A 22,384-nucleotide genomic window follows, 5' to 3' on the forward strand; every position below is an offset into this window, starting at 1 on the left:
ATTTTTCACAAAAGCATGCAAGAACGAAGGCACACAGTCACTATGTTGTGAATGATATTGCAGTGGCACTACAGCTGTTGTTGACGTGCAAATTTAAGCTCCACCAGTTGGTGTCATCTGAAAGATGCAAACCTTATGAAAAAAAAGTAGAGCATAAGAAACGCCAACCAATATGACAAGGTTTAATAAACCGTGCAGAAGCTGAAATATCTTACAGTTGGCGGACAGCAGCGTTTAACGTCGCAGCGATAGAAGCAAAATTTAAACCAAGAATTTCCGTACAGTAATATGTGCGCGCGTCCGCACTCTTCAAACGTGTGGTAAACCAGCACTGCTAATAATAATAAAGGACCCCTTTCAAGACACGGCAAGAATGGTGCGGCGTGGTCACGTTTGCACTGAGCGTCTTCGCGGCTTTCTCAGCTTTCATGCTCCACATTGGCCTGGCCGGCACGCCTTGCACTGCTTAAGGAAGTCACCAAGTGAGTTCCTGGACAGGGGCGTAGCCAAGGGGGGGGTTGGGGGGTTCAAACCCCCCCCCCCCCGAAAATTTTCAATTTTGCATGTGTATATATACACGCACACATACAAACGCACGCACGAACATACATAAAGTATGGTTGAACCCCCCCCCCCCCCCCCCCGAAAAAAATTTCTGGCTACGCCCCTGTTCCTGGAATACAGATTTTTGCTGACACAGATCTTTTACTTCAGCTCGGCATTCCCAACACCCTATAGAGGAGATCCTGCAAGCACAGGAACGAACACAACTAGCTCGTCTCACTGCTACCAAAGCGGGTAGATGCATCCTATGGGATCTCGGCCATTGTCCCGATATGTGATCGCAGGTGACTCTTCCAACATTCCCCATTCTGTTCGCGAAATCATACGGTGGCGCCTGTCCCTACAGGAACTTGCACCACGATTATAACGGCGGTAGAAGGAAAGCGAGAGCTGCTACCATCCTTAAATATACAGTGATCAGCGACAGGTCAGCTTTGTGGACGCTGCCTCCCCATGTAACACAAAAGAAGCTATTTCCCGTCTAAAAGACGTCTTGAACGGCTATCAAAAAGGGCTAATAGTCGTCTTGGTCAAGACATCCCCGTAGCCGTAGACGTCTATCCGTAGTCTGATAGCTGCGCTAATGTCCCGCTAGTTGACGTCTTTAGAAGACGTTTTGAAAAGACCAAGATAAGACGTTTTATAGACGTTCTTGTTTTTTCGCCGTTTTCGAAATTTTGGACTTTCGAAATATAAAATAAACTAATACAACTGTCTTTGCATATGTTTGGTCGGCAGCCTGACGGCTACCACAGGAAGATAGAGATTGAAGGGACCGAAAGAGCTCCCGCGAGAGCACTTTCCTGTTTTTCTCACACTTCCTATGTCAGTCGTCGAGCAAGTGACCAAACAATCAAGCAAGATCACTAACATACATACATACCTGTTCACCCACGCATGTCCCCACTGTTGCATATATGTTTTCGACGCTGAGTTTACTCGCGTTTATTGCGGACCGAATCAAGTTGTTGCGGTCGCTCATATATGCCGCGTGAATTATTGACTACTTCAGCACACCATACATATCCAATTTTCATGTAAAAGACATCGGTTTATAATAAATTTGAACACGTACGCAGGGGATCAACACGTATACTGTACTACATAAATGACGTTTAGCGGATGGCGCGCAAATAAATAATCGCGCTTCTCAGCAACAATAAATTATCCCATGATGTTGTCAAATCGGCTTTATTAATGAATAAAGCACAACCAAATGTGGCACAAAACACGTCGGAAGTTGACCGCACAAGGTGAAGCTGAGTGGCACGGCAGCGACGTAAATAAAATTCTGCATGAATGCACTCCAAGTCTCGTCAAAGAAACTGCACTGGCTTCCGCATTAGCTGGCGTGGTCTCAGGCCCAATATCTTGCACAAACAGCAGTGAAGAAAACCTGCATACAGAGAAAGCAAGTAAGCTACGCAGGATTTACAACAAATAACAGATCATCAAGTCACTCTAAAGAAACATTTCCAATTACAGATATGATCAAATGCTGTCATGACAATCAATCATAACCGCACCTACAGGCGAGGCGAGGCGCCTACGGTAGAAGCTTTGCACTTTGTCAGCGACAGGCCGGCGTAGTTGTAAGCATGCTTGCCTAAACTATGTCGGCCTGTCACTAGCGTGCGTGCGTGGAGCCACGAGCTGCAACTCGCAAAACATAATTACTCAAAATAGGGCGAGTCAGTCTGGCTTACGATTCGCACCGGCGCGTATACTATAGTTTCGCGTTCGACCACGCGGTTCAACCTAGCAAAGAACTGTTCACATTTTAATCACAATTCTAAAACCTTTCAGTAAAAACGACGAAAGTTCAGGTGCACTTACCGAAAAAAGCACTCTATCCGAACGTGCACACGTTCTTAGCTGTTTGTCTGGCTGCAACGAAGGTGGTGAGCAGAACAATCGCTTCTTGAAACGAACGTACCGACGAACGTACCGTCGCAAAAAGCACAGTAAAGCTTGTTTCACCAAACACTGATGGAAAATATGCGACAGACAGTATGATCACCGTTACTTGATGCCAAACAGCCCGCAATCCGTTCATCCGTTCACAAACAAAAGCTGACAATGCTACACAAAACGCAAATCACCGCCGGCCGTCGCCTAGCTCTGCTGCCGATAGAGCCACCTTGATAGAGCCGCGAGCCGCTGCGAACTGGCGCCTGGCGGCTGGCGCGAACTAGTGGAGGAAGAGGGGAAAGGGGAAGAAAGGAACAAGTATTCTGAAACAAGCCTCACCCGAATTCACTTGACCGAGCTGAGCACAGCGTTACCATTCAACAGAAAAGACACAACGGTTCTCACAAAATAATCCCGCCTATTGCTCAATATTTAGTGAACATTCCTGCCAATAGGTGTATCTGAGTCAAGGTGGAGCGCCGAGTGAAAAGATGTTCTTGAATGTAAACATGCGCGTTTCGACAACAGCCGCTTCGAGCCTCCGACTGCGTAGCATCAGTAGCATGCTTGCCTGGCTTGCCTGCGTTTGCTTCTGTTGTCGTTCGCTGTTGCGCGAGCGTTGCGCGGCCTTAGCCGGCTTGGCTTGAAAAGAATATACTTATCAAACTGCTGATAGAAACCCGCGTTGCGGAGCGAAACCAATTATTTTGAGGGCTTTGTTTTCTGCGTCTCTTCTTTCACAAAAGCGACAGTCACCGCTCTTTAGACATGCCGTTTTGGCGTCTTTGCGCTCGTGGACAAAACATTTGAAGAATCATTTATATAGTCGTTGCGCGCGCACTTTCCCCCAGAATGTCTAAAAATGTCTCAAAGTAGACGTTGTGGACTTCTTTGGCATAATACAGTCTGGCTATGTCGTAGCTGTTGAAAACGGTAATAAACAGTACGCAGGCATATTTGAGAGGCAAGTGCTTTATTTTGCAAAAATGTCTATTCTTGATCTTCTCGTAAACCAAGACGTCTATAGCCGTCCGTAACCGTTTCGAGACGTCTTTTAGAGGTTTTGTGTTACATGGGTCCGTAGAGGACGCCAAGACTCCACAGTTGTAACCGTCGATTCTAAACAAGTTACCATGCAATGCTGCTTCGGTTCGGGCCAGGAACTCTGAAATTGCCAAACAGATGGAAATCGCATTATCCTTGCTTGATGACACGCGGGACGCTATTTATAGCGACTCGAGGTCAGCAGTCAGAGCATTTGAAGAGGCGCATTATTTCTAAACAAGCCCTCCGGCTCCTCGAGGGTAAGAAAGTCATACACCACTTCATTTGTTGGTTCCCCGCACATCAGGGTTAGATAGAGGGTGTTCCAACCAACCTCAATGAATCGTGAGGCTGCACATATAACCTAACCTACCACGCTACCCCTGGACAGCTTGGACGAGACTCCACCGAGAATAGGGACACTCCTACCTACAACGAGATCACAAAATACTTTTATATCGCACGCAGGATTTATGCTCTAATTCCACATCCGCGGCTCAACAGAGCTAAGGCCCTCACACCTCGGCTTTTGCCATCTAACCCACATCCTAATTCCTAACCCATGTCTTTTACACACGATCTATCCCGATACTTATACAGACGATTATTGTCCCTCATGCGGAGAAGTTAGAACGTATGCTCTGGAGGTGTGCCCGGTCACACTCTACAGTCAATAACAACTCGGCAAGGTGGGATGCGGCCCTCCATAGACCTCTTCTGGCCGACCAACTCTGGGCTGTCCAGCATGCCCACGCTCGGCCTCCCGGTCCCTACGTGGGAGCAGCCCGCTGCGTGTTGAGACACCTTCTGCAGGACCTCAATAAAGTTTACCATACCATATACCATATATAAAGCTTCATTTTGAACACCCTCTATATTAAAATACAAAAAGAAGCATAACAAGCCTAGCGCGAGATCGTGGAAGCGCATTAAAGGGGCCCTGCTATACTTTTCCAAGTAATCATCAAATCACTTCATTAAAGAAGATTATTGCCACACGAATCCACCGCCGCAATATTTTTAGAATCCGTGAAGTACGCGCAGAGTTGCTGTCAGTTTGTCGTGCGCTTCAAGCGCAATTCTCTCTCTCTCTCCTTTCCTAACCAGTGAGCGCGCTGAAAGCTACGCAGGGGTGATGAAACGGGGGCAAGAAGCTACGTGCGCCCGTTCGTCAGCGCGCGTCATGAAGGCTTGAACCCTTTGTTTTTTATTTCGTTTTTCTTCGAACGCGCGGCTTACCTCCAGCGTGACCAAGAGCGCGCGCGGGCACGTCGCGGCATCCCACGGCGGCCACGGTAAATATGCATGCACATGCATATTTCGAATATTTTTCGAAATTTCGAATATTTTTCGAATAGTGTTTGCTATTCGATTCGATTCGCACTGGAATTTTACTATTCGAACTATTCGAACTTCCCAAAAACAAATACAGTCAACGTCCGACTGAAAGTGACCCCTTCAGATTTTCAATATGCTTCACCTCATTACATTCTTGTATTGCGGCAAAGCTGCCTTTCAAGCTCCGTTACGGTCGAACTTTGCCATGGCACAGTCAACGTCCGATTGGAAGTGGTCCCTAGGTTTTCAATATGCTTCACCTCACCACACCCCGGTATTGCGGCAAAGCTGCCTTTCAAGCTCTGCTACGGTCGCAAATGTACTAACTCAAGAAAACGCTGGTTCCAACATGGAGATGAAAGATGTGGTAGAGGTGGGGGCTCAATTATTGCTGTTTTGGACCTGAAATTTGGGCAGGAAAAACCGAAGCTTTTTAGCATCCAAAATTTCAGATGCTCTTATATATCAACGTCTAGGCAGATTTGGAACTCCGGACTTGAAAGGAGCACACCTTTGTCCGCCACATCAGTTGGTGTTGAAAGAGGAGGAGAGGCTGAGGAAATGGCATCTTTGCCTATCACGTGGGAAGTGTTACATCGGCAACACTTTGGTTGCGCCAAATCATGTACATAAATAGAATTCGGCCTCTACATTGCCTCATTCTTGATACAACTATGAAACACCACCCCGCCAGTGCTTCATCAACTTAGTGAAAAGAAACACTTTCATGTTGCTATCTAATAAGGATATGCTTAGGAATCCTAACTTTTTTTTCTGCAATTTCACTTCGAAGTATTCGAAAAATATTCTAGAAATATTCGAGAAATATTCGAAAAATATTCGATTCGCACTCACGCTTCAATATTCGAATTCGCTTCGCACCCAAAATTTTGCTATTCGCACAGCTCTAGTTATAACGCTTGGCTCATATGTTCCCAGGAGCCCCTACCACCGATTGGCATCGCTTTCTGACTATGTTCGAGTGCTGCTTAGCCGCTTTATGAAGAAGAAACAAGCGTGCGACACATCTATTCTGCGGCGGCGAGTCTGACTTCTTTCAAACTTTTCTAGATTAAAAGGCTTTTGTGATTACCCTCATCCCGTGTATTTCGACAAGCCTGTGAAGATGTGTGCTTTGCGCATGGTCGCTACGGCTGTACATATGTATGTCGGTTCTTTTCTGAGAATCAAGTGATGTTGCGAGTGACGCCCTTTTTCGTTCCATTTCGAGTTCCTCCTTGGTGGTTACGCGTCCTTTTTTTCTGTTTCCCGATAGGCATCAAACTAGCTCAGAGAGAAGCTTTATTTAAGAACAGGTAGTGGCCCACTCAGGCTGCGTGCCCAGTTGTGTTGGGTGCCCCTTGAACTTCAGTCCACACGGAACGGAGCATCCTGCACAAGCAAAACATTTTTGCAATTCTTAGAAAACAAAAATTCGGTAGATCACACATGTTGCGAGAGTAGATGTTACGTGAATCAGTCAGCGAGGAGCTAACCATGCGGCAGTCAGGCACTGGGTTAGCGTCTTGAATTGGGTTGGTTGGTATGCGTACTTATTTTGAACAAAGAAACCGCGCTAGAACAAGATGAAGACGTGAGCACACAAACACGGCACGGTCGTATCGTACGCAGCGGCTGTGACAATCAGTAGGAGCAGTAATTTCGTTTTCGCTGCACGCCTTCAGAACTGCATAGTCGCCGTCCATGAGAGCGCATTAGCGAGCCTCAGGGGCTGCGACGCTCAGTAGTTTCGTTTCGACTTGGTGCAAGGTGCGCGCAATGGAACAACGTGGCCGAAGCTGTCGAGGACGACGAGCTTCCATCAGCGGTCGGCATGCTGGTATAAAACTCTCTTGCTACACCGCGATGGACGAAAAAGAAATGATCGTCACCGGCACGTGGTGGTTTTGATGGTAGCGGTAATGTAATGAGAGAATGGTTCTGAGTGCGTCTCATGCTAATTAAGTCGCGGGGGTCTGCGCCACGTTCGCGTTGCGAACGAAGTTGCGGGATGACGAAAATTGCGGATCGTACACTGCTTATATACGAAACACGAAGAGAGTTTGCATATTCATGCAGAAAATTAAAACAAGTAGGACGTACAGCTCCGCATGAGTGGTGCGAAGACCAGCGGAGGTGGTGGCCGTCGCCCTCCTCCTCACCTTTCCATTTCTCTCTTCCTCGGTCTTTCTATCTTTTTCTAAGTTAAATTTCTACCTCTGCCTTTATCACTTTCTCTCGCTATCTATCCCTTTGCCTCAATCTTTCTTTGATTCTCTCTCTTTCTCTGCTTTCTGCCTTTCATTCTCTCTGTTTCCCTCTTTCTTTTTCTAAGGTATGTTTTATTTCCTCCTCTCAATCCTCACCCTCACACAGAGTCCTGCACTCCCTCACGCCCCTTTCACACCCCCTAACTATACTGCAGTACACAAGGCTATGCTGCGCTCTGCTAGCCGCTCGCCTTTGAATGGTGCGTGCGCATTCGAATCTCGCCTCGCAAAGAAATCCCACCCACCTCCCCCATAAATTCTATCGTTCTCTATCTTTATTTCTCTCTCTCTCTCTCTCTGTACTCGTTGTCTTGCCCATCAGAGTTACTGTATCCCGCGCCGGAGAAATAGGCGCTTGTGTTTTGGGAGCGAAGCAGAAAGTAAAGATGACGCGACGAGGATGAAAAAGAGGACGAAGAGAGCACGTGCCGGGTCATGATGATGTTAGTCTGGTGACACCGCACATACTACGGCAAGCTAGAACAGCTTCGCTGTTAAAAGTGTGTTGATGTATTAGACATTTGCTTATTGTAGGCTTGTACGAATAGGTCCGAAGCGAATTCTAAGCGAATAGTGATCCAGGCGAATAATTTCGAAGTGAATTCGAATAGTATATATCACATGTTATAAAGAAACATAGTATATTTGTCATGACCCAAATAACCAGCGCAATATTTTTAAAGTTCAAACGAGGCATACCCATATGTCATTCTTTTTGGTTCAAAGGGAAGTGGAAGCAACTTTGAATAGTAGGAGGATTTGACTTTTGGTAGAATGCAAGTGATAACCTGTAAGATATGTTACGTTTTAAAATTTACTATGCTTAAAGCATATAAGCCGGTACAACGGGCTTTTAAAGTTAAAAAATGAGGAATCGATGTGAGGGTAATATATGTTCATTTAACCTTGAAGTGGGATTTCGCGGCAGTGCGGATTTCCCCTGGAAAGCTGTATTCACAGTACAGCATTCCTTTATTGCAGTGAAACCACCTCTACAGGGGGGGTTACATGCCGTTCATATATGTCTATTCGTTCATTTTGAATACTTCGAAATTTCCTAGAATATAAATTCATTTCGAAGCGAATTCGAATACTGTAATATTCGTTCGAATATTCGAAGTGCTCAAATATTCACACAAGCCTAGCTTAATGTTTCCTTGATACTCTCGGTAATTCAACATTCAGTCAAGCAGGACATTTCTTTCCGGTCTCGTATAATCCGAATTAACGAGAGTTTACTGTGTTCATCTGTGCGCCTCATCAAAGAGCGAGGTCATCACAACCCGCCTGACGGCGTCTCCTTTGCGGCCACATGTGAACACCGACAGGAGTTCGCTGTCCGACGCATAACGAGATGGTCATTACTGGATTCCATCCCAGTCGCCTCTTGATGGACTTCAGACGACGACGCGCGGCTTTCGAAAAGCCGCCTCCGATTCATCAGAGAGCTCTGGTGTTGGAAATACCGTCTACTTGGGCACAGAACAGTCGCCCGACGTGCTCTGGGGAGATGTCATTGCCGAAGTCCTCCCTTCCACACGACAGCATAATTTACGGATGTATTTGTGGAACGATCACAGTTTTTTTGGATCCCCCGTTTACTGCCATACCAGTCGCATACAACCGCGTGTACAGCGCAGGGCGCTCGGGCTACCGACGTACTGCGCCCACCGCGGAAGGTTACTAAAACACCCATATAAGCACATCAGACAAGTTCCTATGTCAGGCAGCTCGATTAAAAACTGTAGAATGTTCACTGATAACACGTGTAATAATTACAGTGATGAAAGCGACATTTTGACTTTTGAAGCAGATACTGGAGCAGAAGAAATGGTGCTTTGGAGTGGCCATAAGTGTTTTCGGAGCAAATTGCAATATATCCCCTTCAGGCGCAACGTCCACATATGTGGACGCGACTTGTTTTTGCCAGTTTTTTGGACTAGCCGGAAAGAAAGGGCAAGATACATTGCGCATAGCATCAATTGAACCTTCTGGATGGTCAACGTGCCTTGACTTAACCTAAATGTGCTAAGTATGACCATAACCGATCACTTTGGTGAAGGCACTACGATGTTAGACGTGTTGTTCGACGTGCCGCATTCCAGGACCAACGTCATAAGTATTATTTTTCTCCACATGAAATGAACGCAACCAAAAACAAATTGCACATGCATTTTAAGCCAACAATTTCCTTATTCTTGTATAAAAATGGAACATGACTGACCGCTGAGTAATTAAATATTCAATTATCTTCTAATTAGGAATAATTAGCAAAACTCGCAAACAACACCATATTACTTTATTTTCTTTCTTGGAATGTAATATTGAGTGCCTTAGAATTACGTTGTGCGAATTTGATACATTTGCAGACAGTGCATCATAATTCGCGCCCGAAGGGGATATTCCAATGACTTCTGGAGTTCAAAAGCATCGTTTAAGCATCTCATAAATATTACTATTTATATTAAACATATTACACACATAATAATCACTTCAAATTGCAAGAAACAAATAATTAGGCAGGTGGATGGTCATTGAACACTAAGTAAGATGAGCTACATATATTTAAAGTACCAGTACTTGTGGCAGAAATGATATAACAGTAATAAAGTTGAGCACCAAATTATGAAAGCAGCCACAATCACATGCAACTATTGCCAATGCAGCAGTTTATAATTGCTACAAGTTTAAAGCAATATGTTATTTTCATATTTTCCCAAAACAGCCAGCATTGAAATGAAAAAAAAAAAAATAAACCAGCTACATGAGCCGTACACTTAAAATGCCAGTTCTTGTGGCATAAATGAGGGCAAAGCTGATGAAGTGGTAAATGTACTCAATCACACATGAAAGTCATCCAGCAGCAGTTAGCAATCAGTATGATATCAAACCATAATCTTACACACATTTAACCAAAACAGTGCCTGTCAGGTACAGATATACAGCGAAATCAGATATATACCGACAATGCCAGTACATGTAGCATAGTCAATATGCCAGTATGCAGCTATACTCTGTGACAACTTTTCTTGACAGCACTGTGGAAGCTACAGAACTGAAGCGCATGCCTGCTACCGCACCAGAAAATAGTACTTAAATTTACTGATAGTATTCTTTTTTGCCCAGCTGAAATAAATGCTGCTTTATTTATTATGAGACTCAAACAGTTGTGGGAAGTCGTAGGTAAAATACAGTTATTGTTTCCTTTTCTTTCCATTTCTTAGACAGCACAACCTTTTCAGCACACCCATTTTCCAAAGTAAGCATGGTGTCCATGACGTAGTGGGTCAGAGTGCGGTCGCAAAAACACTGTTTAGTTCTCCAAGAAAAGTTTACTCGTAATATAGCACTAAAATGTACACTGAGCAATATAAATGTCTTCCCCATTCACATTTCTTGTGTATATAATTTTCTAAACGTGTTAACGATGCGAGCTAGCAAAACCGAAATCAGCCGCAAGCTGCCGTACTACTTGTGCAGCAACACGAATGTGCGCAAGCCCCGCCTCCATAGCCTCCGCTCCACTGTCAAGATAAGCTGTCACCGAGTATAGTATACAAGCTGCATACTAGATGATAGTACTATACAGCTTGTTTTTGGTTCGTTTATGCTCGCTGGATGGTCACGCAGTTAAAGTTCATTGTTTTCAGTTCTCCAATGCCATTTCGGAGCAGGATTGGAGCAGTTATTAACAAATATTACACTTTGGAGCATCATGGAGCAGCATTTTTCTTTTGGAGCAGTTTGGAACAATTGGAGCAGCGCTTCCATCACTGTAATTATCCAATTCCGGTGGGATTTTCTGACTTCCTTTTTCAAGAAAATGATATTAATCCACAAATACATTCACAAACAATGTTTATAAATATGCTACCTGTTTACTTTTTACTTATGTTTGTCTGTTGTCCTAGCTTTCTCCCTTAGCAGATTGCTTAGTTTCTCAACTCCCCGTGACTCTTGTTGCCCGTAACCAATTTTGGACGAAAAGCACTACGCAATTAGCGAAAACCCAGTCGCGGTAACGGTTGACATTCATATTGCTCCCGGGCCTAACGGTTACTGCAGAGTTTTGATGATTGACGCCGTATCGCATGATTTTATTTTACACCTTATCTAACCCATATCAGGAATCTTATTGAGCACCAACAGATAATAAAGGCAAGGAAGGTGTAGGGGACACATACAGCAGCGCTGCTGGAAAAAACACGTACGAAGAAAGGCAGGTAGTCAGGACGGGAGCAGTAATAGGGGACGTTAGTTGTACTGTTTTAACTGTGTTTTAGTAATTATGATATAAATGTGAACAAAGTAAAGAGGACGAAAAGACAACTTGCCACTGGAAGGGATCGAACCTGCAACCTTTGGATAACACGCCCGATGCTCTCCTAATTGAGCTACGGCAGCGGTCGTCCACTTTATCGGGTATTTATGTGCGTGCAAAGCTGGGTGTGTTAGTCAGAGCCACTCGTAGCCATGACGGGGAGTGTGGAACATTATTTTTTTGCTAGCTGGCGTCACGTAGCACGTGATCTTTTTCAACGAGTGGACAGCTGGCCAATAAGCCCATGCGTAATACCTCAAGGCATCAAGTCTGCCGGTACGAGGCCCTGGCTATGAATGAACGAAAGAAGGGAATTTTAATTAAAGGCTCGTTTCTAACCAACAGATGACGAAGCCAAGGAAGGTATAGGGGACCTTCAATTTACCGTTTGAACTATGTCATAGTATTGTCGTATAGATGTGAAGAAAGTAAAGTGGGCGCAAAAAATATTCGCCGCTGGCGGGGACTGAACCTGCAACCTTTGGATAACGTGCCTGATGCTCTAGCAATTGAGCTATGGCGGCGGTTGTCCTCTCGTCCACTTTATCGGGTATTGCAGTGAGCTGGTGCGAGAAGCTAAAGGCGGCCTAGCCACCTGCCTTTTCTTCTTCTTGGTGTGTCTCCTCGCTTCAGCAGTGCACATAACTGTGCTGGTTGATACATCATTAAGAGGGGAGCAAACAGCCCTGTTTGTTGTTCTATCACTCTCGCGTGTCTATAGCGCTGTTTGTTCCCGTCTTCTGGCTTGCCAAGCAGCTTCCCATGGTGAGAGCTGAGCTTTTCGCATCGCGAAGGGGCAGTTTCCAAATAGGAGGAACACCGTACTGTTCAAGTGTCACTTTCATATACTATGTGCACCACAGTTTGTGCAGTCTGCGACAAATAGGCACTTGTTTGCGCTTGCTGAGCTTTATGTGCAATTTATTCACCAGCAAGAGTGTGGCAGTTGCGAGCACTTCATGTGTTTTGTTTGTGCTGCTCAACTATCGAGCAATATGAACACCCTAGGTTAGCTTGATGTAGCTGTGCCTTTAATTAAACCCAACGTGCAGTGCCCCTGCTATGAAGCACCGCACAACAAAGATTACTCACTGCTTCTTGGATTGACGAGGTTTAATCTCACAAAGCAACATTATCAGATTATTTTTTCCCCCTATAAGTTCTAAGCATGCTCATTAATCAGAACACACGTGTATAATTTTTCTTGTTTTGCAGCTATTGAAGTGCGGCTGATATCGAATATGCAATATGGACCTTACTATAGCATAAAGCCTCAACTATGCCACCTAGGCAGCTGCAGGCGGATACACTGACTACAGGATTTATTTAGTGCATACTGCAAGCAGAGCCCGATGATGCTCTAAAGCTAATGAGTGGGCTGACCTGAGTAGCAAAAGGTACTTATTACCTTGTGTTAAATGCTGTCGGGAATCCTGTGGCCACAGTTTAACGAATAATGTTTGCACACAGTCCTCCCGCCTTACAAAAGTAGAGTATCCCTTTGCATCAATTCTAAGTAACTGAGGGCCTGATTAGGAAGTGCCACTTCAATGTTCAAGTTGGTGGTTCAAACAGCGATCTTGCTCAAAAAGTAATGCCTGTCATGCCTCACTTGCACAAAATCTCGCACGACATCAAACCATTAGTCGACCATGCTGAAGTGCAAATAGTTTTCTCGGCTCCTCGTAAGTTGATATCAATTTGTAGAATCAACAATGGAGCACTAAGCACTAAAGAAGACACCTAGCAGCTTGCAAGAAACAGCATAAGATGTGGTTTGTTGGATGTAGGTAAACTCTTGTTTACCAAATGCCACTTTCCTGCGGTAAGACATAGGTCGGGCAAACAGGCTACATTGCAGAGTGCATTTTTATAAGTTAACATAAGTGAAATAAACTGCCTGATAACAGAACTGACAAGATGAAAAAAATCCAAATTTAAGTGCCGGACATGCAAGCATTCTGTTCCTGTCATTGTCCGGTGAATAAAGGCTTTTTTAATGTGTAGTAAGATGTGAATTGATTTTTGTTGGATATATTAAAGGCATCTCTGTCCGTATCGCCTTGTTGCAGTGTGTGCGTATCATCACTCTATAAATTTGTGCCTTGGGTGCAAGGTGGCGTTTGTGTTGAAAGATGGCACTTTTGTTGTATCAGTTAATTCTCATAGAGTTTCATACTAGAAAACTTAGAGGGGAATCTGGCGCTAGTGTCTGTGCAGGAATCCTTGAGCGGCGCTTCAACCACCATGGGAATGAAATACAGGCTTCGGATTTGCTTCAGACGGATTTCGTCCTTACGATTCGCAACGCTTGTTTACCGAGCTTTTAACACAAAGATATGAAGTTATCTTCAATTTAAATTTACTTCATTCTTCTGTATGTAAAACTTATTGCAGAAAGTATGGGCTACCGTGAGAGTGAAGTAAAAGCCCGGTCAAATTCAACCACCACGGTATGCATTGCTTTGCAATTGCGTCCCAGATTTGGCATTACCAAAAAATGAATCAGTAATGCGGAGCACTTTAGGGGCTCGGGCGGTTGTATGCTGTCATCACTTGGCATAACACAGGCAAAACCACAAATAGCATAGCCATCTGTAGCATATTGAGAGCATGCTCGGGCCAACGAGAAGTCTTATTCCACTTGTTTTTCGAACGTGTTGATGATAATATTAAAGGGACACTAAAGGCAAATATTATGTTGACGTTGATTGTTGAATTAGCGGTCCAGAAACCTCGTAGTGCTACTTTTCTACCGAGGAAGTGCTTATTTTGTAATAAAATCACGTTTTAGTGGTCCGCATCACGTTAGTGCACTTCAAATCACCCGCCTAAGAGCGGTATTTCTCACGCCACTGTTGCCGTGCCCCACGTTGCCCGCCTTTACTGCGCGGCGGCGTGCTCCATTCGGGCATCCGGCAACATCACATGCATGCGGCATTTTGTCAAACTTTCTGTCAGAGCGACTTTCATGAGCGTGCAAAACACACGTGGCAGTACGCGATACCGAAACTACCACTGAGACGCAACTGCATGAGTGAAGCAGGGCACCGGGTAAAGCGCAGTTCGGCGAAAACGGAACTTTTGAACCACGCGCGCCGTTCCCCATAGCAATGCCAAAGAGGTTCTTTTTTCCATGAATCAAACAGAAACGAACAAGCAGCATTTTATTACGTCTCTTGATGCACGGAAGGTTCTTTTTTTATTGCAGCTGGTTTGATTACGAGTGATTAATTGTAGTCGGACTCTCTCACGTCATTGGGATCATTTCCAAAATGTCCCGCTCGTGGCGCTCATCGTGTGATACATTTAGCTTAATTTCTCGGTAAGTAGGGCACTGCTGTTGATAATATTGCCGTTTTAGACAATGTCATACACTGAGCTTTCACTCTGACATAAATTGTTATTTGCCTTTAGTGTCCCTTTAAGTGCAGAGCCCTTTAGGGGCCCGAGCTGTCATATTTTGTTGTTGCTTGGCGTGAGGCAGGCAAAACGACGTCTAAAAATAGAAAAAAAGAGGATGCAAGCAAGAAATAGAGAGAAAGAAAGGGGAAAAATAAGAAGAAAATTATAAATAAATAGAAATAAAGAGAGAGAAAAAAGGAAAGAGAAAGAAAGGGAGAAAAGGAAAGAATGAGAGGAGGAAAGAAAGAGAAAACTAAAGAGAAACAAAGAAGGCTGCCCAGCTCCCCACTTCCTTCAGGTTTGGCACCACTCAGCAAAGCTGCCTTAATGTTGTTTTACTGCAGTTGAAAACAATCACGCATGTTTTTCCTATGAAAGTACGCATCATCTACTTATGGAAATAAAAATACTGTATTGAGTGAGGAACACTTAACGTATCATCCGCTACGACGCCAGGTGCGTCCGTGCCAGTGGTTTGCCCCAACGCATCTCTCGTTCCACTGTAAAGACGAGCCTGAGGAGCGCGACAGTGTGTCTACTTCGCTTTGCAGTCGTTTTGTGCCCGATCTGAACGAGTCTTCGCAAAACCCGCTTATAAAAAAAAAAAAAAAAACATGATCTCTATACAGTTTCCTACACTCACTTGGGACGCTACATCTCTGCAAAACGGTGCATGCGCGACGCTTTGCTAAAACTGTCTGATACAACCGGTGTAACATAGGCGGCCGCACCGAAAAGGACATCACTACCTTCTATGCCTCCAAGGCCCAAGCACGGCCCATTCCTTGCAACCTATGTATAATGTTAATAAACAGTTCTAAAGACGTCACATGGTGTCAGAAACGGGATTGAGACGGCGAAGCTAAGAGGAACACGTAGCAAAGAAGAAGCGAGCGCACAGGACCGAGAATGGCAGCTGCAAAGTGAGCCGATGTAGTCGCGAAAGCGCGGGAAAAGTGTGGAAGCGCGGGAAATGGGCTCCGCCCACCGAAACCTCTGGACGTCGCGTCTCTCAGCACCAACGAGTGGGAAGATTGGCTCCAAAGCTACAATTGGTACGCGACAGCGGTGCAACTGAACAAAAAACCGCCAGAAGTGCAAGTCGCCAACTTCATGACCGCGATCGGGTCCAAAGCGCAGAAGATTTACAAGACGTTCGCACTGAGCAAGGCGGAGAGCAAGGATGTCGAAGCAGTAAAAGCGAAGTTCAAGGAACATTTCACGCCGAAGATCAACCCCAACTATGAGCGGTACAAGTTCAACAAGATGAAGCAACAAGAAGGCGAGAACTTTACAGATTTCCTGACAGCAGCGAGGTTGCAGGCTAACAAGTGTGAATTTGGAAACCTGACCGACGAACTTCTGAGAGACCGGATCATCGTAGGCATTTCAAATGATGACGTCCGCGAAAAACTCCTTTGTGACCCGACCATCGACTTCGAGAAAGCAACCCATTTGTGTCGAGCAAGTGAACAGGCGACGCTACAGCTGAAAGAAATGTCAGCAAAAGAAAACAAAACAGTGGACATGGTCAACACCAAGAAAAAGAGGAGCTCTTGACCGCCAAGAAAAAGAGGAGCTCAAGTAAGCACACAGAAGTGAAAAAGCCTTGCAAGTACTGCGGATACACACACCACAGAAAAGAGTGCCCAGCATACGGAAAGACCTGCACTGCGTGTCGCAAGGTAGGCCATTTTGCTGCGGTGTGCAACTCGAAAAAGCAAAATCAGCGAGTCGTAAGTGCTGTGGAAAAGCAAGACTCGGACAGTGATGAACTGTACGTTTCAACGCTCAGAACTGCAACCAACCACAAAATGTCAAGACTATCACCATGAAGCTGGACACTGGTGCACACTGTAACGTGCTGCCCAAACAAGAGGCAAATGAAGTGGGCTTGAGAACGACACCTTCAAAGATAAAGAACTAGAGCTGTGCGAATAGCAAAATTTTGGGTGCAAAGCGAATTCGAATATTGAAGTGCGAGTGCGAATCGAATCGAATATTTTTCGAATATTTCTCGAATACTTCTAGAATGTTTCTCGAATACTTTGAAGTGAAATTGCAGAAAAAAAAGTTGGAGAAGATTCCTAAACATATTCTTACAAGATAACAACATGAAAGTGTTTCTTTTCACAACATTGATGAAGCACTGGCGGGGTGGTGTTTTATAGTTAGTTGTCTTATCAAGAATGAGGCAATGTAGAGGCCGAATTCTATTTATGTACATGATTTGGTGCAACCAAAGTGTTGCCGACAACACTTAACACGTGATAGGCAGAGATGCCATTTCCTCAGCCTCTCCTCCTCTTTCAACTTCTGTGGAAGCCCAACTGATGTGGCGGACAAGGGTGTGCTCCCTTCAAGTCCGGAGTTCCAAATCTGCCTCGCAGACGTCGATATATAAGAACATCTGAAATTTTGGATGCTAAAAAGCTTCGGCTTCCGATTTTTCGGACTTCCTGTCGACATTTCAGGTCCAAAACAGCATTTATTGAGCCCCTACCTCTGCCACATCTATCTCCATGTTGGAACCAGTGTTTTCTTGAGTTAGTACATTTGCGACCGTAGCAGAGCTTGAAAGGCAGCTTTGCTGCAGTACCAGGGTGTGATGAGGTGAAGCATATTGAAAATCTAGTGACTACTTTCAATCGGACGTTGACTGTGTCTTGGCAAAGTTCGACCGTAACGGAGCTTGAAAGGCAGCTTTGCCGCAATACCGGGGTGTAATGAGGTGAAGCGTATTAAAAACTTAGGGACCACTTCCAATCGGACGTTTACTCTCTCTTGACAAAGTTCGACCGCAGCGGAGCTTGAAAGGCAGCTTTGCCGCAATACCGAGGTGTAATGAGGTGAAGCATATTGAAAATCTGAAGGGGACACTTTCAATCGGTCATTGACTGTATTTGTTTTTGGGAAGTTCGGATAGTTCGAATAGTAAAATTCCAGTGCGAATCGAATCGAATAGCAAACACTATTCGAAAAATATTCGAAATTTCGAATATTCGCACACCCCTATAAAGAACATTGTCTCCTATACCAACCACAAGCTTTCTGTCGTGGGAGAAGCCCAAGAAGTGTGTGAAGTCAGGGGACAGAGAGCAAGACTGACATTTATTGTTGTGGATGCACCAGTCACACCTGTTCTAGGACAGACAGCATGTGAAAGTCTGAACTTGGTGAGGCGTGTACGCTCGATTGAAACACCAAAGATGAAGACAGCATATTTGAAGGGATAGGCTGCATCAAAGACTATGTTTATGAAGCTGACATCGAGGAAAGTGCAGAACAAAAGCTGGAAAGCAAGCCACCAAGAAAGGTCCCATATGCCTTGATGGATGAAGTAAAGGAAGAGCTCAACAGCATGGAAAGGTGAGGAATAGTCAAGAAGATAATGAAACCAACACCATTCTGCAGTCAAACGGTGGTAGTTAAACAGAATGGGAAACTCACAATCTGCCTAGACCCAGTCGAACTTAAAGTGTTGCGGAGACGACATTATTCGCTGAAAACACTGGAAGAGGTAGTTGCCCAGATCCAAGGGTCTACCCATTTCACACTATTGGATTTGAAAAAGGGGTTTTGGCAACTGAAAGTGTCAGAGAAGACGCAGAGTTACCTCGCATTCAGCACACCGTGGGGAAGGTACTGCTTCACAAGAGTGCCATTCGGAATAGCTACAGCACCAGAAGTGTTCCAACAAGTAATAAACCAGCTACTGGAAGGTCTCCCAAACGTGGTGAACTCCATGGACGACATCTTGGTCCATGCCAAGACCAGTGAAGAGCTACAAAAATATACAGATGTTGTCCTGAAAGTGCTGCGAGACGCAGGAGCAAAATTAAATCGAGAGAAATGTGTGTTCGGCCAGTCCACAGTGAAGTTCCTTGGTCATGTGCTCACACGAGAAGGACTGCGAATTGATGAAGAAAAAGTGAATGCCATTGACAGGATCGGTGAGCCAAAGAATGAAGTGGAGCTGTTGAGGTTGCTGGGAATGCTACAATACTTGCCAAAGTTTGTTCCAAATCTGGCTGAAAAAACCACAACCTTAAGAGAATGTGTCAAAAAAGACTGTCGACTGGCTGTGGACAGAGGAACAGAGCACTGCTCTGCAAGAGATCAAAGCTCTAAAAAAGGCTCCAACATTAGCCTACTAGAACATCAGTGGAGACATGACAGTATCGGTTGACGCAAGCGTGACAGCGCTAGGTGCGGTGCTCCTACAAAAGGGAAAACCAGTGGTGTATGCCTCAGCAGCACTGACTGCAGCACAACAGAACTATCCGCAGATAGAGAAAGAGGCACTGGCCATAAGGTATTGATGTAAAAAGTTCCATCAGTACATATATGGAAGACCCCTAAATGTGGGGACTGACCACAAACCACTGGAAACAATCAGCCAAAAGCCACTGGGAAAAGCCCCCCCACGTCTCCAAAAGCTGCTGCTTGATGTGCAGCACTACGCACCAAAGATTGTCTACAAAAAAGGCAAGGAATTGGTTATTGCAGACCTCTTAAGCCCCCTGAAATGAAAGAAGGATCCAGAGTCGGGGTGTTCAACAGTCACCGAAGGTGGATTCCGGGAACTGTTGTTGCAAGTACTCTCCACCCAAGGTCTCTCATAGTGAAGACAACTAGGGGAGACTTCAGAAGAAATACATTCTTCATTAGACCTACCAAAACCGATTTGGCAGCCAGTGTGACGAGCAACAAGGATATCAACACTCATCTGGCAAATGGGCATGGAAAAACAGCAACTAGAGCTGGAAGACTGGTGAAAGCAGCAGTACGCATGAACCTTTAGCGCTAACAAAAATGGGGGATGTAACATAGGCGGCTGCATCAAAAAGGACATCACTACCTCTTATGCCTCCCAGGCCCAAGCACGGCCCGTTCCTTGTAACCTATGTATAATGCTAATAAACAGCTCTAAAGACACCACAACCGGTAAAGCCGCTAAGTCATCAGAAACCAAGAGACCTAGCGTTCTTCAGCCTCTTTCAACAATAAAGGCACCGCATGAGTGCTTTACACCGCACCCCACTACCCACACCTCTCACGCTGCGTGAAAAAGGAAACCGAAACTGTAGAAAAAGGCCCATAGACAGTTTGCTAGCTAACGCAATCCGATCCGAAGCCTGTACTTCCCATTATTTCCACGGTGGTTGAACGATCACAGCGCCAGATTCTCAATCCTTGTGGTGGTTCTGAGCACTCATGCGGATATGTTATACTATGAGTCACTAACAAGGCAAACTTCTAGCCTTGTGTAGTAGCAAAAGAACACTTAGGCACACAGGAACCTGAAATAACACTACTACAAATGAGAAGAGATGTTCTGGTTATATTGAATATGTTCAAAAGGAAACTTACATCGTCATGCACGTTTTCGACGTAAAAAGCAACATCGTGCCGAAGCTCGCCGAGGTGCTGTTGGTCGGCCTGGGCGACCGGTTGGCCATTTGCCACTGCGTTATTGATCTGCTGTCGCAGATGCAAGAAGTTGCAGCACAGCACGTGCACCCGTCTTGCTCGTCGCCTCCTGTAGTCCAAGTTCACGTTTGGATGCGGCACTGCATGTAAATTTTGCACATCTCAGTCCATCATCATGAGGCCACAGAAACTGCCAAATTTAGACTCATGACATTATCGACAGGTACTGCAAATTAGGCAAGTTGGTGCATCATAATCTGATTTTGAAAAAGTGCAGCTCAGTTTGAGCCGGAAGGAAAGTCAAAATAGCAAAGAAGGAAACGAGAGGCAATTGGATGACCGCTAAACTTCCAACTTCTCTTTATTCCACAACCCTATGGCACATTACATGCCTCTTTTATAGCCCACGTGACACCGTGTACATGACCAAAAACACAACCAAACGTGTGGGGCTTTCATTTTGGGCTGGAGTCGTAATCAGTTGACACATGAGATTATTGCAGCGAATTGCATGGCGAAATGTGTCAGGTTGTGCGTCAGTATGCCTTCTGTAGCTTTATCTGGAAAAAAAAAAAAACTCCACTTTCATGGGCGGACAACGAGTGTTCAGTGAAGTGCCAACGTGTGCTGCGCCACATGTTTGTCTTTTCGTGATGTGTGCGGCGTCAAGAGTGGTGTAAGTGAGCAACACAATGTGCTATGGGGTTATGGAATAAAGACAAGTTGGAAGCTTAGCACTCATCCTGTTGCCTGTCATTTTCTTCTTTGCTACTGTCGCTTTCCCTTGGGCTCAAACTGAGCTGGGCTATACCAAAACCACATAACATTACGTTGAGATTAGTGGGATACATTTAGCTTTAGCGCAGTGTAACGGTGTTAAATGGTGAACTACTTTATATTGTCACGTGCAAAAAGGGCTCTGGGCAGGAAATACCATGCAGGCCGAAAGACTTACAAAGGTCTAACAATAGGGCCGCGCCAAAAACCAGAGACTGAGCGAGAGCTTGCTATTCTGAACGGCTTCATAGATTGTGTTTTTGCTGGATGCAGGCTCACACTCGCCGCACTGCATGACCAGGTGGCAATTCCTCCCCCCCCCCCCCCCCCCCCCCCGAAAAAAAAACCCTTGCCCCGATGCTAGTGCAAGTTGACATTCATAGGCAGAAATAACCAAACGAACACAGTGTGGCCACACTGAAGAAAGAACAAAAACATAATGAAGTAATAAGGCCGTGGCACAGTCGCACTAACGTGTGAAGTACGGCTTCAACTGTACAACGTGAACAATCTCTGGGTAGTGCTTACAATGCTGGGGCGACATGTAACACCTTCATAGTTCACATCACTCACGCGATGCACCACTTTGTACAGTCCAAAGTAGCGACTCAGGAGCTTTTCGGATACTCTCACTAAGGGCACGTGGCACAGAACAATATTACAAAGATGCTAAAGTGTGCCTCTGGTTCAGGATACAGTAAAACACCACTTGAACAAGCGTCAGTTAAACAAACTATTCAGTTATTCAAACTTTTTTTAAGTCCCCCACCAAAGCGCCATTGGAGCCAATGCTACTGCGTTTCAGTTACACGAAATTAGCGCAGAGAGCATTTCAGTTCTATGAACATATATTGTGATAAAATACAGTGCCTCTCACATCATATTGATCAGAAATTGCCTAAAAGAATTGGCACAGACAGTGCTTTGCGTCTTGAGGACTATGTCACCTGTGAAGGGGTGGTGTAATGACAAGCGGGAAAGTCCCTAGGTCAGCATGTGTCATGACCTTAAGCGATTTCCTTGCCTGTTTTCGTTGAATGCGCGGTGGCTCACTTGCCCATGATGAGGCACATTGGGCCACATCGCAGCAGCTTGGGTAACTACGCAGCTCATGATGTTCAAATCAGCCAATGCTTGTGTCTTTTGGGTATATGATAGTTTATTTTAGGTATATGGCATCACTTGTCAACATAAGTGCAAGCAATTTCTAGCTGACAGAAATTTAATTCGAAATTCCGTGCCACATGCTGTGCTATGTTTGGCATACATGTTCAAAGAAGCTTCAACTTCTCATCGGCAGCATTTTCTGACCATGGCAAAA

The 22,384-nt window shown here is 45.0% G+C and overlaps 2 protein-coding genes across 4 annotated transcripts in view; one reads left to right on the forward strand and one right to left on the reverse strand.

The window, feature by feature from the left end:
* Positions 1 to 3,449: 3,449 nt before the first annotated feature.
* LOC119396179 (uncharacterized) overlaps positions 3,450 to 22,384 on the reverse strand; it is an 89,852-nt gene continuing 70,917 nt past the window's right edge. For all 3 annotated transcript variants that reach the window (XM_049416983.1, XM_049416982.1, XM_037663272.2), the window contains 2 exons: positions 20,227 to 20,426; positions 3,450 to 6,249 (listed from right to left, as the gene is read on the reverse strand). The gene's annotated coding sequence lies outside the window, so the exon portion shown is untranslated. The remainder of the gene's footprint in view (positions 6,250 to 20,226; positions 20,427 to 22,384) is intronic.
* Positions 4,214 to 16,413, forward strand: LOC119397472 (uncharacterized). Its single transcript, XM_037664899.1, has 2 exons — positions 4,214 to 4,285; positions 15,811 to 16,413. The coding sequence occupies exons 1-2, from the start codon at positions 4,214 to 4,216 to the stop codon at positions 16,411 to 16,413; spliced, it is 675 nt and encodes a 224-aa protein (XP_037520827.1).

Source organism: Rhipicephalus sanguineus, chromosome 6, assembly GCF_013339695.2.
Source record: "Rhipicephalus sanguineus isolate Rsan-2018 chromosome 6, BIME_Rsan_1.4, whole genome shotgun sequence".
Classification (NCBI taxonomy): Eukaryota; Metazoa; Arthropoda; class Arachnida; order Ixodida; family Ixodidae; genus Rhipicephalus; species Rhipicephalus sanguineus.

What these genes read in the sequence shown, in the direction of transcription:
- LOC119397472 (XM_037664899.1), top strand. Translation starts at nt 4,214, where the DNA reads ATGCGGCCCTCCATAGACCTCTTCTGGCCGACCAACTCTGGGCTGTCC. An exon ending in TGCCCACGCTCGGCCTCCCG is followed by an intron (nt 4,286 to 15,810) that starts GTCCCTACGTGG and finishes GCGCGGGAAAAG; the next exon opens with TGTGGAAGCGCGGGAAATGG.